Source organism: Rhipicephalus sanguineus, chromosome 2, assembly GCF_013339695.2.
Source record: "Rhipicephalus sanguineus isolate Rsan-2018 chromosome 2, BIME_Rsan_1.4, whole genome shotgun sequence".
NCBI classification, from domain to species: Eukaryota; Metazoa; Arthropoda; class Arachnida; order Ixodida; family Ixodidae; genus Rhipicephalus; species Rhipicephalus sanguineus.
Genome location: NC_051177.1, coordinates 124,318,507 through 124,332,739, shown reverse-complemented (window position 1 = coordinate 124,332,739; position 14,233 = coordinate 124,318,507). Strand labels below are relative to the sequence as shown.

The following is a 14,233-nucleotide window of genomic DNA, read 5'->3' as shown; positions in this document are numbered from 1 at the left end:
TTGACTTAATAATAATGTATGGGGTTTAACGTCCCAAATTCACGATATGATTATGGGAGGCGCCGTAGTCGAGGGCTCCGGAAATTTCGACCACCTGGGGTTCTTTAACGTGCACCTAAATCTAAGCACACGGGCTCAAACATTTTCGCCTCCATCGAAAATGCAGCTGCCGCGGCCGGGATTCGATCCCGCGACCTTCAGGTCAGCAGTCGAGCGCCATAACCACTAGACCATCGTGGCGGGGCTTATACGAGTATATTGACTTGTCTATTTCTTTCTAGCAGGACAGAAGCACACACAAAAAAAAGGGAAGTCGAATGTATACGACCTTTATTTGAAAAACGAGCGAGCTTGTTATTCTCCGCGTTACTAACGCACTGTCTAAATATTTTAATCGAGTATGCGTTTTTCCGTTGTATTTATCGGTTGGGTCTCAATGCAGCCAGCGCACGCGAGTTTACCTTTTTTTCTTTCTTTTTATTAGGATGCTTGCAATTAATTGGGCACATGGCAATACATTCGGAGTTGTGCTTGGAGATATCTTACGCTCGGCCCGTGCGACTACTTGAGAAATTGGTTTTGACAACCTATTATTTCCAGGTGTAGCTCTGGTGTAGATCTACGATTTGTTTCGTTCTTGAGAATTGTATGTCGCATACCTAACTCCTTCGCTTTCCCTTCTTACGTTCTCGCCATTTCTAGCGGATGTAGTGGAAGAAAGGGTCAGACGTTGCTTTGCGAAAGGCTCTTTATCAGGCAGGTCTGGCTACTGGCGAGCGCGTGCGCGAGCGACAAGCACGGGCCACCGATCGTCGTCGTCGTCTTCCGTAACAGCGGAGCGTCTGACATTCACATTCAGTACAAGATATAATAAACAAGCCAAACTCCTCGGGCACAGAAAACGAAGATGCTCATATCTTTCTTGAGTTATGTAAGATGTATACGGCCCGATTATCTCCCTACGCTTCCGTACCCGCACCAGATATATGTCTTCCTCGTTCTTGATGGGTGCGTTCCTGGACGACCAATTAGTGGTCCAATCAATTAGCATCCCATAGCGCGGGCAAGCCCCCTGCGACGACCGATTTCTCTTTCCGCGTCGCTCCGGCGGAGAAGTCAGGTCCTCGCGAAGGGGGTCAACCGCAGGCAGCAGTGCGAGGGACACCCCTGAGAGGAACGCGGCACCCTTCCCCGCTGGCTAGCGCTGAGCGAGCCAAGCCTCGCCGCGGAGAAAACCGGTCTTTCTTCTTCCACGGACTCCCGCGCGCTCCGCACTGCGCCCTTCCAGGCCACCACCGCTGACGCCGACGTGGAGGAACGCCTTGCAACTTTACGAAGAAAGCCTCGCCCTCTTTCCCCCAACCACCACCACCTGCAGCTTGTCTACTCCGTAACAGACGACTGAGTGGCAACAAGTGACATGTGAGGAGTGTTTCGAGAGTACACGGCCTAACGAAGATGTCGACGAGGTGACGGGCAAGCAAACCTTTCAGTCGGAGGAGTCCTGCTTCACGGCAGCGCGACAAGACGGTGTCAACGGACTGCTCGATTCTGAGAGAAACGGCGGAGGGTCGCCGGACACGGCCATGTTTTACTCAGGCACCTCGATGCGCCGGCTAGGCCTCGCTCCGCTGTCACTGGTGGTCGCAGTGTTTGCAGTGGTTCTGCTTCCTTCGCTGGTTGAAGGCCGTGAGTATCCCGTCGGGAATCAATACTGTTTGCTTCGTGTACCGCGCGATTCTCGAGTGGGCCCTTCGAAAGAGGTTCTTTCCTAATACGGTGTATTACATCACTACTTAAGTCAGCGCGTAAGTTATACGGTGTCGCGACTTTAATACAGCACAAGTGTCGCTATTCATTGTGTGTACGATCTTGCCGCAAATAGAAACCGGATCCGTCGGATGTGGAGACGATGTAATGATTTTACAATGCACGCTGTGGCTGTACGCTTGACTCGCAATGCTTCGTACAGCTTTAGGGCATTGTAGTTGTAATGTCGATAGAAGCGCGACGCTAGTTAAGCACTTAATGCGTTACTGTCGCGGCACGTGCTTCGTTGACGTACTACGTGTATGTTAGTCCTGAGTGTGGCTTCATATGCGCGGTCTACCCATTCATTCACCTTTTTGTACCCATTCATTTGTCCGTCGGAGTGTTACGCTGATGCATACCTCGGCATATTTAAAACTGAAGAAAAGAAAAGAAAAAACACCGGACAAGCTTGCATTGGCTGTGAATTGAACGAAATGTTGTATACTGCTAAAGTATCATCGTAACAAACTATGTCGAAATGAAGTTGATGATTAGTAATGTACGGGGACTGACGGCAAGAAGGAATGAGCCTTGAAACTCATTTCGTTAGCGAGCCTCCACACCTGAGGACAATGAGATGAGATCATTATTCTCACATTCCACCACGTCTTAGCACTAAAGAAAATTAGTCAATTTCGCACGAGCTGTGTTGAGCGCGCTTTGTAGGTGCGCTTTGCAAGCGATATTGCGATCTGGTTTGTACTCGAATAGCCAGCGTATGGGAAAAAAACGTTGATAAATAATAATTAAAATCCCAAAGATGACTGTGTGGTGGTTTCCTATCCAAGTGGCCGTCGAATAGTAGCTAAGGAGTTACCGAAAAATACAATACACGGCGACTGACAATCCTGGTGGATTCTATGGTCATACAACGTGTATGCAGTGTTTGTTTTCTGTAAGGACATGTGTTGTGTTAGTACTTTATAGCTTTTCCTTCATCAGATCAATAAAACTGCTTGGATGTCCAATATGTAGTCACGCGACACCCGCAAGGTGATTCTAATCGACAAAATTAAGACTGTTATTCTATTAACATCGCGATCAACTGTCTAATACTTTAATATCGCGTAGTCTGTGTGACAACAAATAATCAGGATTAAAATGCAAGTACGTCACAGAAGATTCGACATAACTTTGTCCTGGTAAGGAGACAAGGACTGTACTGTCGGTCTCCGAAAGTATCCTGTTTGCTTTATGTCAAAATCGCTTGACTAAAACCGTATAACTGGGGTTAAAGCGCGCTTCTTAACGCGACCGCTGCGTATTTGATTGAAGCGAGGGTTGGTGGCTCGACAAAACGTTACTGAGGGCAGTGAACTAAACTGGCGTTTCTCTCCGTACTGCCTGCAACAGTTATTCATCAGATGATATCGAACTAAACGCCATAATTACGAAGACTAAGACAGAGGAAACATATATTGAAGGGTTTTTTCCTGGAAATATGAATGCGTGGAGACACAGTAGCACACCCCAAAACGAGAAAAAGGTGAAGACCAATCGTGACCAGCCGCCGACCAGGAAAAATGGACGACACATGCTACGAACACACATATTTCTGTTGCTGAGCGCCCGAAGATTGGTATGCCATCGATGTCTTCATGGAGGCTTTTTTTTTCTAATGTTATGCCAATAAAAGCACCGCTATATTTCTCTGGCTCAATGCCTGGCTGGAACAGTTCCAAGTGACCGCAAGCCATCACGAACTTCCGTCTCTATGTCAGCTGCTATCCTTGCTCGGTGGCTAGCTACTTGACTGGAAGGACACGCAGTTCGCGCTGCAGCCTTCGGTAGCGAGGAAGTGCGCGCTAACTGACCGCTGCAAAACGAACAGTGAACGGCTGGACTATTTACGGACACAAATGCTGGCTGTGTATACCTCGTGCAGGGAAAGTGGGTCGTGGACCACCTTTTCATCGGGCCTTCCGGACGCTAATCTTTGGCAAAATGAGCAAGGAGCTAAGAGTTAAAATTGGTCTGGAGGTGCCAAATGGTGGAAAGCTGTTTAGAACGAGCTTGTATTGTTATCGATAAGTGAGTAGCTATAAATAGCAGCACCTTGAGAAGCGTATGCCACTGTATGCAGCAACGAGTTACACCTCGTATATAGCAATGCAGTTACTTAACTTCCAGCTCTTGACCGGAATACGATCGGAACCCTTTGCAAAGTATTTGCCAAAAATGCGTTGAAAGCAGCACTACTTTGTGAAACCTGTTCTGTTCCCTAATAAACACAAGCGTGAGAAGGGATTTATTTGTCCACATTATAGTCGAGCATAGAAAGGACGAGGTACAACACAGGCTCTTACGACATCCTGCTTTGGTCGCAGGTTTCGTTCCGCGTTGTCTATATTACGCGATGTGAAAGTTATTGCGAATTAATCTGTCTTCTATACTCGTTTTGGAAATATTTGTGACTACCATTATCAGAGCCAACACGGCAAAGGAGTCAGTATCAATGTGGAACATTGTTACTGACTCTTTTATCGAGAGAGAGAGAGAGAGAAAGCTATAGAAGGAACGAGGAAGAGAAAAATAGAGAGAAGTAAATGGAATAAAGATATGAAAAAAGATAGAAAGACATAGAAAGAGAGAAGGAAACAGACACGAAAAAGAGATAGAAAAAACAGAGGGAAAGAGAGAAAGAAACGATAGAAAGACAGAGAAAATAAAAAAGATAGAAAGACATAGAAAGAGAGATAAAGAGACAAAAAGAAACACACACGAAAAATAAGATTGAAAAAACCGAGAGCAAGACAGAAGGAGAAGGAAAGAGAGATATGAAGAGAAAGTGAAGAAAGAAAATAAAGATAGATAGAGAGAGAAAGAGGAAGAAATAGATGGAGAGAGAAGAAAGAAATACACAGAAAAGAGATGCAAGAAACAGAGAGAAAGAAAGGTAAGAAAGAAAGGGAAAAAAAATTAAGAGAAACAAGGAAGGCCACCCTGCTGCGCTCTTCCTTTGGGCTTGGCACTACAAGTACGAAAGCTGTCACAACCTTTTTTTTCAGCGCAGGTATTTTTTCAAAGTGGAAATAAATTGCTGTTCTCATGCAATGTAGCACAGATGGCTCAGCTCAGTAACTTAAGGCCTAATTAAACAGTGCAATCTTAGATGTTAGCAAAGAGATAAAGTTCCGTATAATGTCAATATGTTTGCATGACTGCACGATCATCGACTGTATACGATCACCTAATCGACTGCTCGCCACTCTCTTGAACAGTCAAACACATCCTATTTTCATTAACAGCTGCATTCCTCAGGGACATTCGTTTGATACAGTTCGCCTCAAAAACGATGTCCTGTTAAACCAGCGAGTTATTTTGCTACTATGAACACTATATCGAAAATGAGCACGTGGCTTCCAGTCATCTCAGATAAAGCTTGTTATATTGAGGGCGACGGCCAGTGGCGTAGCCAGGGGGGGGGGGTACACCGGGCCCGTGCCCCCCCCCCCCTCGAATTTTTTTTCGCCTCGGCATACACAGTACAAAATGACACTCGACCACATCTGCCTGCCCTGCCCCCACTTTAGATCATGGAAGGGCCCCCCCCCCCGCCCCCCGAAAAAAATTTCTGTCTACGCCCCTGGCGATGGCCCTTGGTCAGCATTCGTCCCGTGTGTTCCTTAATCAACTGTGCTTCGTCTCCTTTCGCGTTGTTTCTTCCCATTTACAAATGATGCCCCTTGCTCGATGACGGCATCGCCGCGGGCTTGGGTATTCAGGGTCTCTCGCAAACCATTGTCTTGCAGGTCGCACGTCGCACTGTTACGTGTGCCGCTCTCGGAGCCAGCTGGGCGACTGCCGGGACCCGTTCCCTTACAACGAGACCACGGTCGAGGGCGTGCGAGGGGTTGAGGCGTCGCCTTGCGCCTCCAAGTGGTGCGGCAAGCTGGTCGAAGGGAGGGACGACGGTGAGTGGTGTCACGATTCACCGAGAGTCGACGTCGCTAAGCCTCAGTCAGCGCTGTGGGCCTTTAAGAGCGTGTAGGGTGCAATTAATGCGCATCTATTCATCATACAACAGCGTGACCTCACGGAGCGGTATTACGGTACTGGCTCACCTTGGCAGCTGCGACGCGAACGCATATTGACGTAACCAGAGCTCACTTGAGCACAATATGCCAGCCTCTGTTACAACACTGTTTTGCACAGAAAATAGAGAAGCTTCGACGTGGCGACTGCCAATTTCCTCTCTTGAGAAAATGCACTGTGCGCATCATCCTCCTGTGAACAGAAAATCAGCCGTGACGTCTCTGACTGAGAACCCCGTCACGACCATTATGTGTACCAAGAAAAGGTCGAAACAACGCTGACATTTACAAATCATAGTTCACAAGGGCACACGGCCACGAAAGCTTATTGATGAATGAACCAAACCATCGCCTAATCAGCGACTTCATTTACTTGGGCCCCTTATCTTCCTCTCCATATTTTTAGCACTCTATAGTAATAAAGAAAATATGCACGCTCCAGCACGCCACAACGCACTCTATGAAGTTCACTGCTGCACGAGGTATTGCAAATAAGGTTAGCCTCTGCCGTCAGCGGCTCTGAAGCCGATCACGTTCGCGCTGTTCCATACTTAACCCGCCACTGTTATCTAGTGGTTATGGTGCTTGACTGCTGACCCGCAGGTCGCGGGATCGAACCCCGGCCGCGGCGGCCGTATTTTAAATGGAGGCCGAAATGCTTGAGGCCCGTGTACTTTGATTTAAGTGTACGTTAAAGAACACAAGATGGTCAAAATTTCTGCAGTCCTCCACTACGGCGTCTCTCGTAACCAAATCAGTGGTTTTAGGACGTTAAACCCCAACATTTACTGTTCCATACTTCCTACGTTCGTCAAACACACGCTGAATTTCGGGAAGCTTCAGAGACGTCTTTGTTGTCATTGCTTGGCCAGTCGTCAGCAGACTTCCAAACTCGTCATGTTAAATATACGAGATCTTACCATTCCTATAGGAAAACTAATTATACGTAGTGATAACAACCTAGAAACAATCATCCAAGTAAAAATTCAATTTCATGCACAGCAAAGCACACAACGCAACGAATACTTGTTGAATGCAAAACCGTGGCCTCTTCAGGCTTAACGTGACTAGGCTAATACGCTAAACATACGTATCGCTGGAAACAGGAGCAGAAACTGCGAAGTACTTTAAACTGTCAGCAAGCCAATGCAAAATTTAAGAGAAACCTCAATGATTCCTATTGTTCCCAGTGTAACTGAACAACTGCAGTGTGAAATATACCCCTAGTGGTTTCCGTATAAAACTTGAACGGCTTTCATTACTAATTCATGGATTTTTTTTTACTCGTTATATACCTATAGGCCATATGAAGAATGCCACATTAAAAGGTTACCGAATTACCTCAGCCACCTAGGGTTCCTAAGTTACGCAGAAGTCGTGGCGCAAAGGCCCTTTCTTCTCTTCAGCTAACTGCAGAAAGTTGCCGTCATAACTGAGAACAAAACTCGTGTCCTGTCTTCGGAGCAACAAAACGGTGCAACAACGCGTCGTCTGACACAATAGATGCCACCGCAATACTATATCCCTCTGTGACAACACTACACAACGCTGTCCTACAGTGGCGGCACTCACCCTTTCACAAGTTTACATCAGCAAGAACCGTTTTCCAGATAGACGACCGGGATTGGCGGGGTTAAACATCATTGCAAAGCTGGGACATCAAGGATGACACAGGCCTTCAGACCACCTACTTTTCATGAGATCTGGCCTGCCATCACGCAGTGGCTATGATGCGATTCAACCGACAAAATGTGCAACTCATTTATGTGCGACGGCACATATTAGTGTAGCCTCCTTCCTTCCCTTCTCTCCCCCCCACCTCCGTATTTGAGAATGGTAAGCGGCGGTGTCTTGGCGTCTTTTCCTCACATCAGCCTCACATCCTCTTGGCCTACCGTATTTTAAGTCGCGCACAACCAGCACTGCTTATCACTTACAGATATCGGCTAGTGTTGGCTTATTACGGGCAGATGTCGACTAGTGCCATGAGAATAGTGCTTGCCTGGGCTAGTTGGTTGCACATCGTGAGGAGGGTTTTCAGCCAAACGCAATGACGAGGATCTGTTGGCCAAATATATGATCAGTGTCGTAGGATGGCTGAATGATGATCCCCTAGCAACTAGCTGAACTTTCTGTCGTACTAATATTTCTTTCAAGTTGGCTGCATGAGTGATGGTATTTAAGTGTTGGTTAATGATTAGTAGTGTCGGTACATGTTGGCTATCATATGTTGTAATGGTCATATTGTTTTCCTTCAGTTTCTATCATATGTTGTAATGGTCATATTGCTTCATTGAGTCTCAACCACATGATGTTTTCGCATATGCACACACAACTCGAGTCGCTTCTTCTTCACTTCCTGTTCTTCGCAGACTTCGACCTAGCAACGGAGCGGATGTGCTTGCAGCGACCCCCCGACGACCAGGAGGAGAGGTGCGCCGAGACCCTGTACCAAAACAGGCGCGTCTACATGTGCTTCTGCCGGGGAGACCTGTGCAACGGGGCCCACAAGACGGCGGCCGCGGGCACTACCGCTGCCATCGCGTTTGCACTCGCCGCGACGTGGGCCATTCACCGCGCATTACAGTTGTGACGAAGGCACCCGTTATAGCACTCCGAAGAGCGCGAGTACTTCAAAGAGGTCAGTCGAGCCAGGACGAAGTAGTTTACGCCGTTAAGCACCAAAAACTTCTAACGCGTTCGAGGCGTTGCGTACAGTCACGGACAATTCAAATAGGAACAAGTTGGGACTAACTCACATTCTTTCGACATCGGTTTGGCCGGTACGTTTGATGTCGGCATGATTTCCGCCTTGCACACTTATTGCGGGGCCCAATCTTTCACGAGGGCATCATTATTGATAGGAGATCGTGCTGTCAAGTTATAGCTTTCTTAATGTGTTCCACTTTGCGACTTTTGTTCCTGTTTAATTTGTCCGTGACTGTACAAGCATCGTTCACTATCTAGCTAACGTGACAAACACTACACGTCCAAAAGCGGGTTCAGCTTGTAGGAAATTCAATGCCTTGTGATTAGCTCGTGTCTGGTACACACCGTACGACAGCGTCAAGACAGCAACTAAACGAAAAGTCAGCCGGGCCAATTTTTCGTGCGTTTGCAAGACATCAGTGCACCAAAAATTATGTGTACGATGACATTCTATTGGTGCAACTACCACACTACAATACAAACAAGGTATAACATACGGAGTTAAATACCCTACTTTTTTCGTGAAACATGCAGACCACTACGTTGCAGCGTTTGAAAATAACATGTCCTTTATATACATCGCGATTTCAGATAGAATACGTTAAATTATGAAACTCATTTTATGCTTACATATAACGACATGTGAACTACTCAGCGTCTCGAGTGTGTTTTCATATCGTCAGAAGAGCTCAACGCTCACTTATGCTCAGAACATACCAGCGTAACTGCTACTCAGCGGTCCACCACTGCCATCAGTTTTTCACGTTCGAAGAACGTCGTTATAATGTACTTGTTGTTTTATATTATCGCCTACTCTAATCTTTGTTGTATCTGAAAGATTAAAATGTTTGTTGTATAACCCTGACGTCATTACTGTGAAATTTAGAATTACTATTTGGGACTCGGTGTATATCAAATCGTGGTCCGGTTGTAAGGCTTAAGGTGTAAGGTTTGTAAGATTGCATGATTTTGATCTCCTGCGTGTTTCAGCGTTTACGTTTATCTGAGTACTCTAAAGTTCTTGCATTTGGCCCCCATCGAAAATATCGAAACACGCTAACATCTTGGTGTCAAACACAACATTTATTGCATCCTGTGGAAGCCACGTTTAACCATGTGAAAACTAAGAATTGAGGCTTATTACACGAGCGACGTGTGCTCACATGAAAAGCATCAACTTTGTGGAGATTCGATGAAGTGCTAACGTACATCCAGAAACACTCGTGAAAGCCAACAACGTCGTCTAGTGTGCTTGCGTAAATGTCTACAGTTCTGTTGAAGCAATCGCTAATGTCAAGACTAAAATGGTGGTAGTTTATTTCAAGGAATGGATCAGGATAAATGTAACTTGGATTGGAAAGTATAGCTTAAGATAGGCAAAGGACTCACAGCAAACAAATAGTCGTCCCGAGTAGGATGGATGTTTGTGCCAACCAACAGGCACACAACTTGCTCCTATGAGAAATATTTTGTTAAGACAATCCAACCTTGTGACATGAAAATTTTATTCTCGAACAAAAAAAAGGGGGTTTACATCACAGCTTAAGTTGAAGAAAAGTCCAGCCTGCAATGTGCGACGTCAGGAAGAACATTGTGATTACTTATTAATTACAGCAGCGAAACAGTTATCCGCTGCTTGTCTAAATTAATAGTAATGTAATATGCAATGTTTGCGTTGATCGAAAAAATCTGCTATTCCGCAAGTGTATAAGGATAGAGCATAGCTTGCGAGGAGGAGCTCCTACTATAGGGACTGTACAAGTAGCAATGTATTCGAGAAAAAACAATGATTCAGACTATTTGATGGTGACTTTTAACAGCATGATATCGTACTCCGGGTTTTTTTTTTTTCACAACTAATTGCAGCAGTCGCTCACGAATGTTTGTAATAGACTCGCATGCTGAAGCAAAACAAAACATGTGAAAAGAAAGAGCACTTGTATCACCCCTCCCCCAATCAAAACATAAAAGAGAGAGAAAGAGATTGCTGCAGCAAATCTAAGAACAAGATGTTTGATACCCTTCTTGTCCAAATTAAGTAAGAATGCTTAGTGATATGTCATCGCGTCCGGTTAAGTTAGGTGGATCAGCGAAAGGTTACTGCCCAAGTTTTACCAACTCAGATAGTCTCTATGAGATATTCCACTTATACAAGCGTGAATGATTGTATACATAACATCCGTGACACATATTGAAATGACATATCTATCCCAACCCAAGTGTAACTTGATAACGCATATTCACGTGGCCCAAAAGAAAATCCACAAATGCGGTGAGGCGAACATACGCTCGAGTGTTCTCGTTACTGCCCAAGTTTAACCAACTCAGTCTCTGTGAGGTGTTCCACTTATACATGTGTGAATGATTGTATACATAACATCCGCGACACATGTTGAAATGACATGTCTATCCCAACCCAAGTGCAACTTGATACCGCACATTCGTGTCGCCCAAAAAAATTCACATAAACGCGACGAGGCACAAACATACGCTCGAGTGTTCTCTCTCGCGCACATTTGATGGCACAGACGGAGCCGCCATCACGTCACATTTTAATGTAACACATTTCTTCTAAACCCATAGTTCTCCATCTGCAGGCGTGGTTCCTGGCCATCTGAAAGCTTTACACAGGGAAATACCGTACACAACCGATTCCTAGAGTGCTTTGGACATCCATAAATCCAAAACCCATATACTGAACGGTATCTGCCACGTATTTTCGGAGTACCTAAGTCCAATGTACCAGAAAGTGTTTGCTTGACGAGGACTGTGCTGTAATCATAGACATGAAGCGCTTTATCTGGACACAGGGTGAAAGGAGCCCTTGTTATGATGAAGTCCACGTCCCCTCCTCTAAACGATTATTAATCAGGCTTTTTTCGTGTTTTTCTCATTGTTCGCATGCCGTATCCATGCGTGCTAGGTGGAGCGCCAAACACATCGAACCTATTTCCGGTATGTTTTCGGCATCTTTCGCTTCGTTTATATTCCGCGACCCACGGTGGCGATCGACGCTGCAGTCAAGGTAGGAATTCTATGCCTCCTTTAATTTATTAAAACCTCACGTAGCGCCTCTCGAGCGCTGAATAGACCGGACGCATCGCTTGCGCGCAATAAACGCGAGCCCATGCATGAATATGCCGCACCGAAAACACTTCGGAAATATTCATCCTTTTGCCGGTCTTTTACCCGTGGTTTGTCCGCGATCTACTTACTATATGTGAAAAATTATGGCACGTCCATCTATGGAGACAGGTGGTCTACGGTGTCAAAGCACCACCGCTTTAACCAGCGCTTGCGGTAATGGATATAATTGTGTCACGTCTCGTGGGCGCGGAGGTACGTTGTCTCGGACATGTAGGGCGACTTTCGGAATATCGGCTCGTCGTCCAGGTGGTCGACCAGAAGGTCGGCCTTGATCTCGAGCGTCACTTTGTGGAACTCCCGGACGTAGGTGAAGAAGAAGAGGACCAGGCACAGACCGAGGATCCACTCGAAGGTGGCCGCGGTCACGAGAAGACCGAAGCCCTGTTGAAAGAAAAAAACAAAAACAAGAAAGACGATTGTTTGAATGGATAAAAATCGGTTGAAGTCGTCCTAAGCGAAAATCCGTTTGTAACAACAGCAGCAGCCAACGCCAGGCAATTACATTATCCATTGTTGGTATTATTCCAGCAACTTTAAACACTCTTGCACTTTAATCATCTAGTAGATTAGAGTTTTATATAACAGTTTTACATGTTCTACCTTAGACCACTGAAGTATTCTTTTCTTTTTTTTTAATTTTAGCCGCACTAATGGTGTTTGATGCTGACCGAAACATGTTGTTCGAAGAAATCCTACTGGACTTTCCAGGGAATTATTCGCATTAAATTTCTTATGCCTGGCCGATCAAGCTCTAAAGAGCCGGTATGACCCCCCCCCCCCCCAAAAAAAAAGAAGCGGAGAATATGACATGCAAGAGTTGCGCAGCTGATTGCACGATACGTAAGCCTCGTTATGAGTACACGCGGTCAATGCCAATCGACCACAGAGGCGAACGCAGAAACGCTAACGTGCAGCTTTTGTTCACACAAATCATTGGCGCCAAATTCTGACCTGGGCCACCTAGCAAATGAGAGCGTACTTTAAAGGTAAACCTTCGGAATATATCTGCCTGGTTGGGGACAGCTGAATTGAAAAGAAAAGCTCCAACCAATCTAACCCAATTTTGGCTGCAGTTTCCCTTTCCTTTACAAGATAAGACCGCGCACACAAAGTTTTACACAAGACTTTACACAAAGCTGACAATGTCCTAACAACGGTCCGCGATAGCTATACGGCAAGGCCATGTGCTAGCAAGAATAAGAATGTGACTCAGTATTACAAATCAAAGCACACATTCAGAAAAGGGGCATTAGAAAGGGCTGCGATATATCACTCTCTATAGTTCGATTTTTTTTTTCTACTAAAAGCAATGTGTATACACGCGCGTGTCAACAAAGAAGTTATTTCATAACCACAAATAACTGTTATAAGCACGGGCGTAACCATCAAAAGAGAGGGGGTGCTCTTGCCTTCTCATTCACTCCCTCCAACCAGGAGGACCGTGGACATTAGGCAGCTATAAACCTTTTCACAGGCGACTCCCTGGGGGCCGCCATGATCCTCTCTGGGCTGCGCTAAATAAGCATGAACCCCCAAAAATGCACTGCCGAGGCTATGACGTCAGCCTTTCTACTCCCGCGCGCAGCCCAGCATGGCAGCGTTTTTCCACTCCTGTGAAAAGGTCTATAATTACCGCCACTTTGTTCGGAATATGTATACTTCTGGAATGAACAGCGCGTAAGTTGACTTCGAGATTTTGATGCCGACACGTGAAGACTCGCTTATCCGCGTGTGTCCCATAATGCACAGTATAGGCTTCCAGACAAACCACGACCTGGTGGCAGATCCAAGCTTGGCAAACAGCTATAGAGAATTCCACACACCTAATAAGATCGCGGAGAAATTATGAATATCGAAGAGTGCCATACCTCGTCCGACGGAACTTTCATCCGAATCGGGTGGTCGCGCTCTTTTTCCTTCCAGGTAGATCTGCCTACAGAGCCAAGCGCGCCCACTGAAATAGGAAAATATTCATTCAGAGCCACTCCAGGCTCGCGACAAGTGATCAGCTCAGCAGTAAGTTACTACACTTCTGAATGTCGCACCTTCGCCGACCTGGGAAAGCTTGGACCATACACACCGCGAAATTATTAAAGGACCCCTAAATCACTCCGAGCTCAAAGACGACAGAGCAGTTCCTTTCTGGCCTTCACTACCCTTCCTACAGGCGCAATCTCCTCTTCGACACTTATTTCTTCATAAAATACGTGGTCAATGACAGCACTAGCCGTAGAGCTTAATAGGATATCACATTCTTCGGTTACACGCTGTTATCTCCGCTTGAGCAATCGAAAACGCACAAAGCGAAGTTAAATCAGTTGAACGCTCACGATATTCATGCGAAACGAGGCAGAACGGGCGTGCGACTGCATGGAAAATCAGGGTAGGAGACAGTTCACAACTGATGTTCCTCGTATATGGAACAATCGAGAGCTATTTGTCTCATGACGTCACGGGAACAGACCGCTGTGTCACGAATTGTGCCGAAAAGACGGGAAACGCTAGGAGAGAATAACGCTCTCGTTCTTTGT

General features: G+C 45.9%; 2 protein-coding genes across 4 annotated transcripts in view; one reads left to right on the top strand and one right to left on the bottom strand.

Moving 5' to 3' along the window:
- Nucleotides 1–1,397: 1,397 nt before the first annotated feature.
- Nucleotides 1,398–9,414, top strand: LOC119383628 (uncharacterized). The gene is made up of 3 exons (XM_037651888.2): nt 1,398–1,689; nt 5,565–5,726; nt 8,219–9,414. Exons 1-3 carry the CDS (start codon nt 1,587–1,589, stop codon nt 8,437–8,439), a joined length of 486 nt encoding a protein of 161 aa, XP_037507816.1. The 5' UTR covers nt 1,398–1,586; the 3' UTR covers nt 8,440–9,414.
- A 2,458-nt stretch (nt 9,415–11,872) lies between these two features.
- LOC119383627 (DNA damage-regulated autophagy modulator protein 1) overlaps nt 11,873–14,233 on the bottom strand; it is a 76,118-nt gene continuing 73,757 nt past the window's right edge. For all 3 annotated transcript variants that reach the window (XM_037651887.2, XM_049412598.1, XM_049412597.1), the window contains 2 exons: nt 13,571–13,656; nt 11,873–12,083 (listed from right to left, as the gene is read on the bottom strand). In XM_037651887.2, the coding sequence (XP_037507815.1) occupies nt 11,874–12,083; nt 13,571–13,656 (296 nt within the window). In that variant the 3' untranslated portion in view covers nt 11,873. The remainder of the gene's footprint in view (nt 12,084–13,570; nt 13,657–14,233) is intronic.

What these genes read in the sequence shown, in the direction of transcription:
- LOC119383628 (XM_037651888.2), top strand. Translation starts at nt 1,587, where the DNA reads ATGTTTTACTCAGGCACCTCGATGCGCCGGCTAGGCCTCGCTCCGCTG. An exon ending in TCCTTCGCTGGTTGAAGGCC is followed by an intron (nt 1,690 to 5,564) that starts GTGAGTATCCCG and finishes ATTGTCTTGCAG; the next exon opens with GTCGCACGTCGCACTGTTAC. An exon ending in GGTCGAAGGGAGGGACGACG is followed by an intron (nt 5,727 to 8,218) that starts GTGAGTGGTGTC and finishes TGTTCTTCGCAG; the next exon opens with ACTTCGACCTAGCAACGGAG.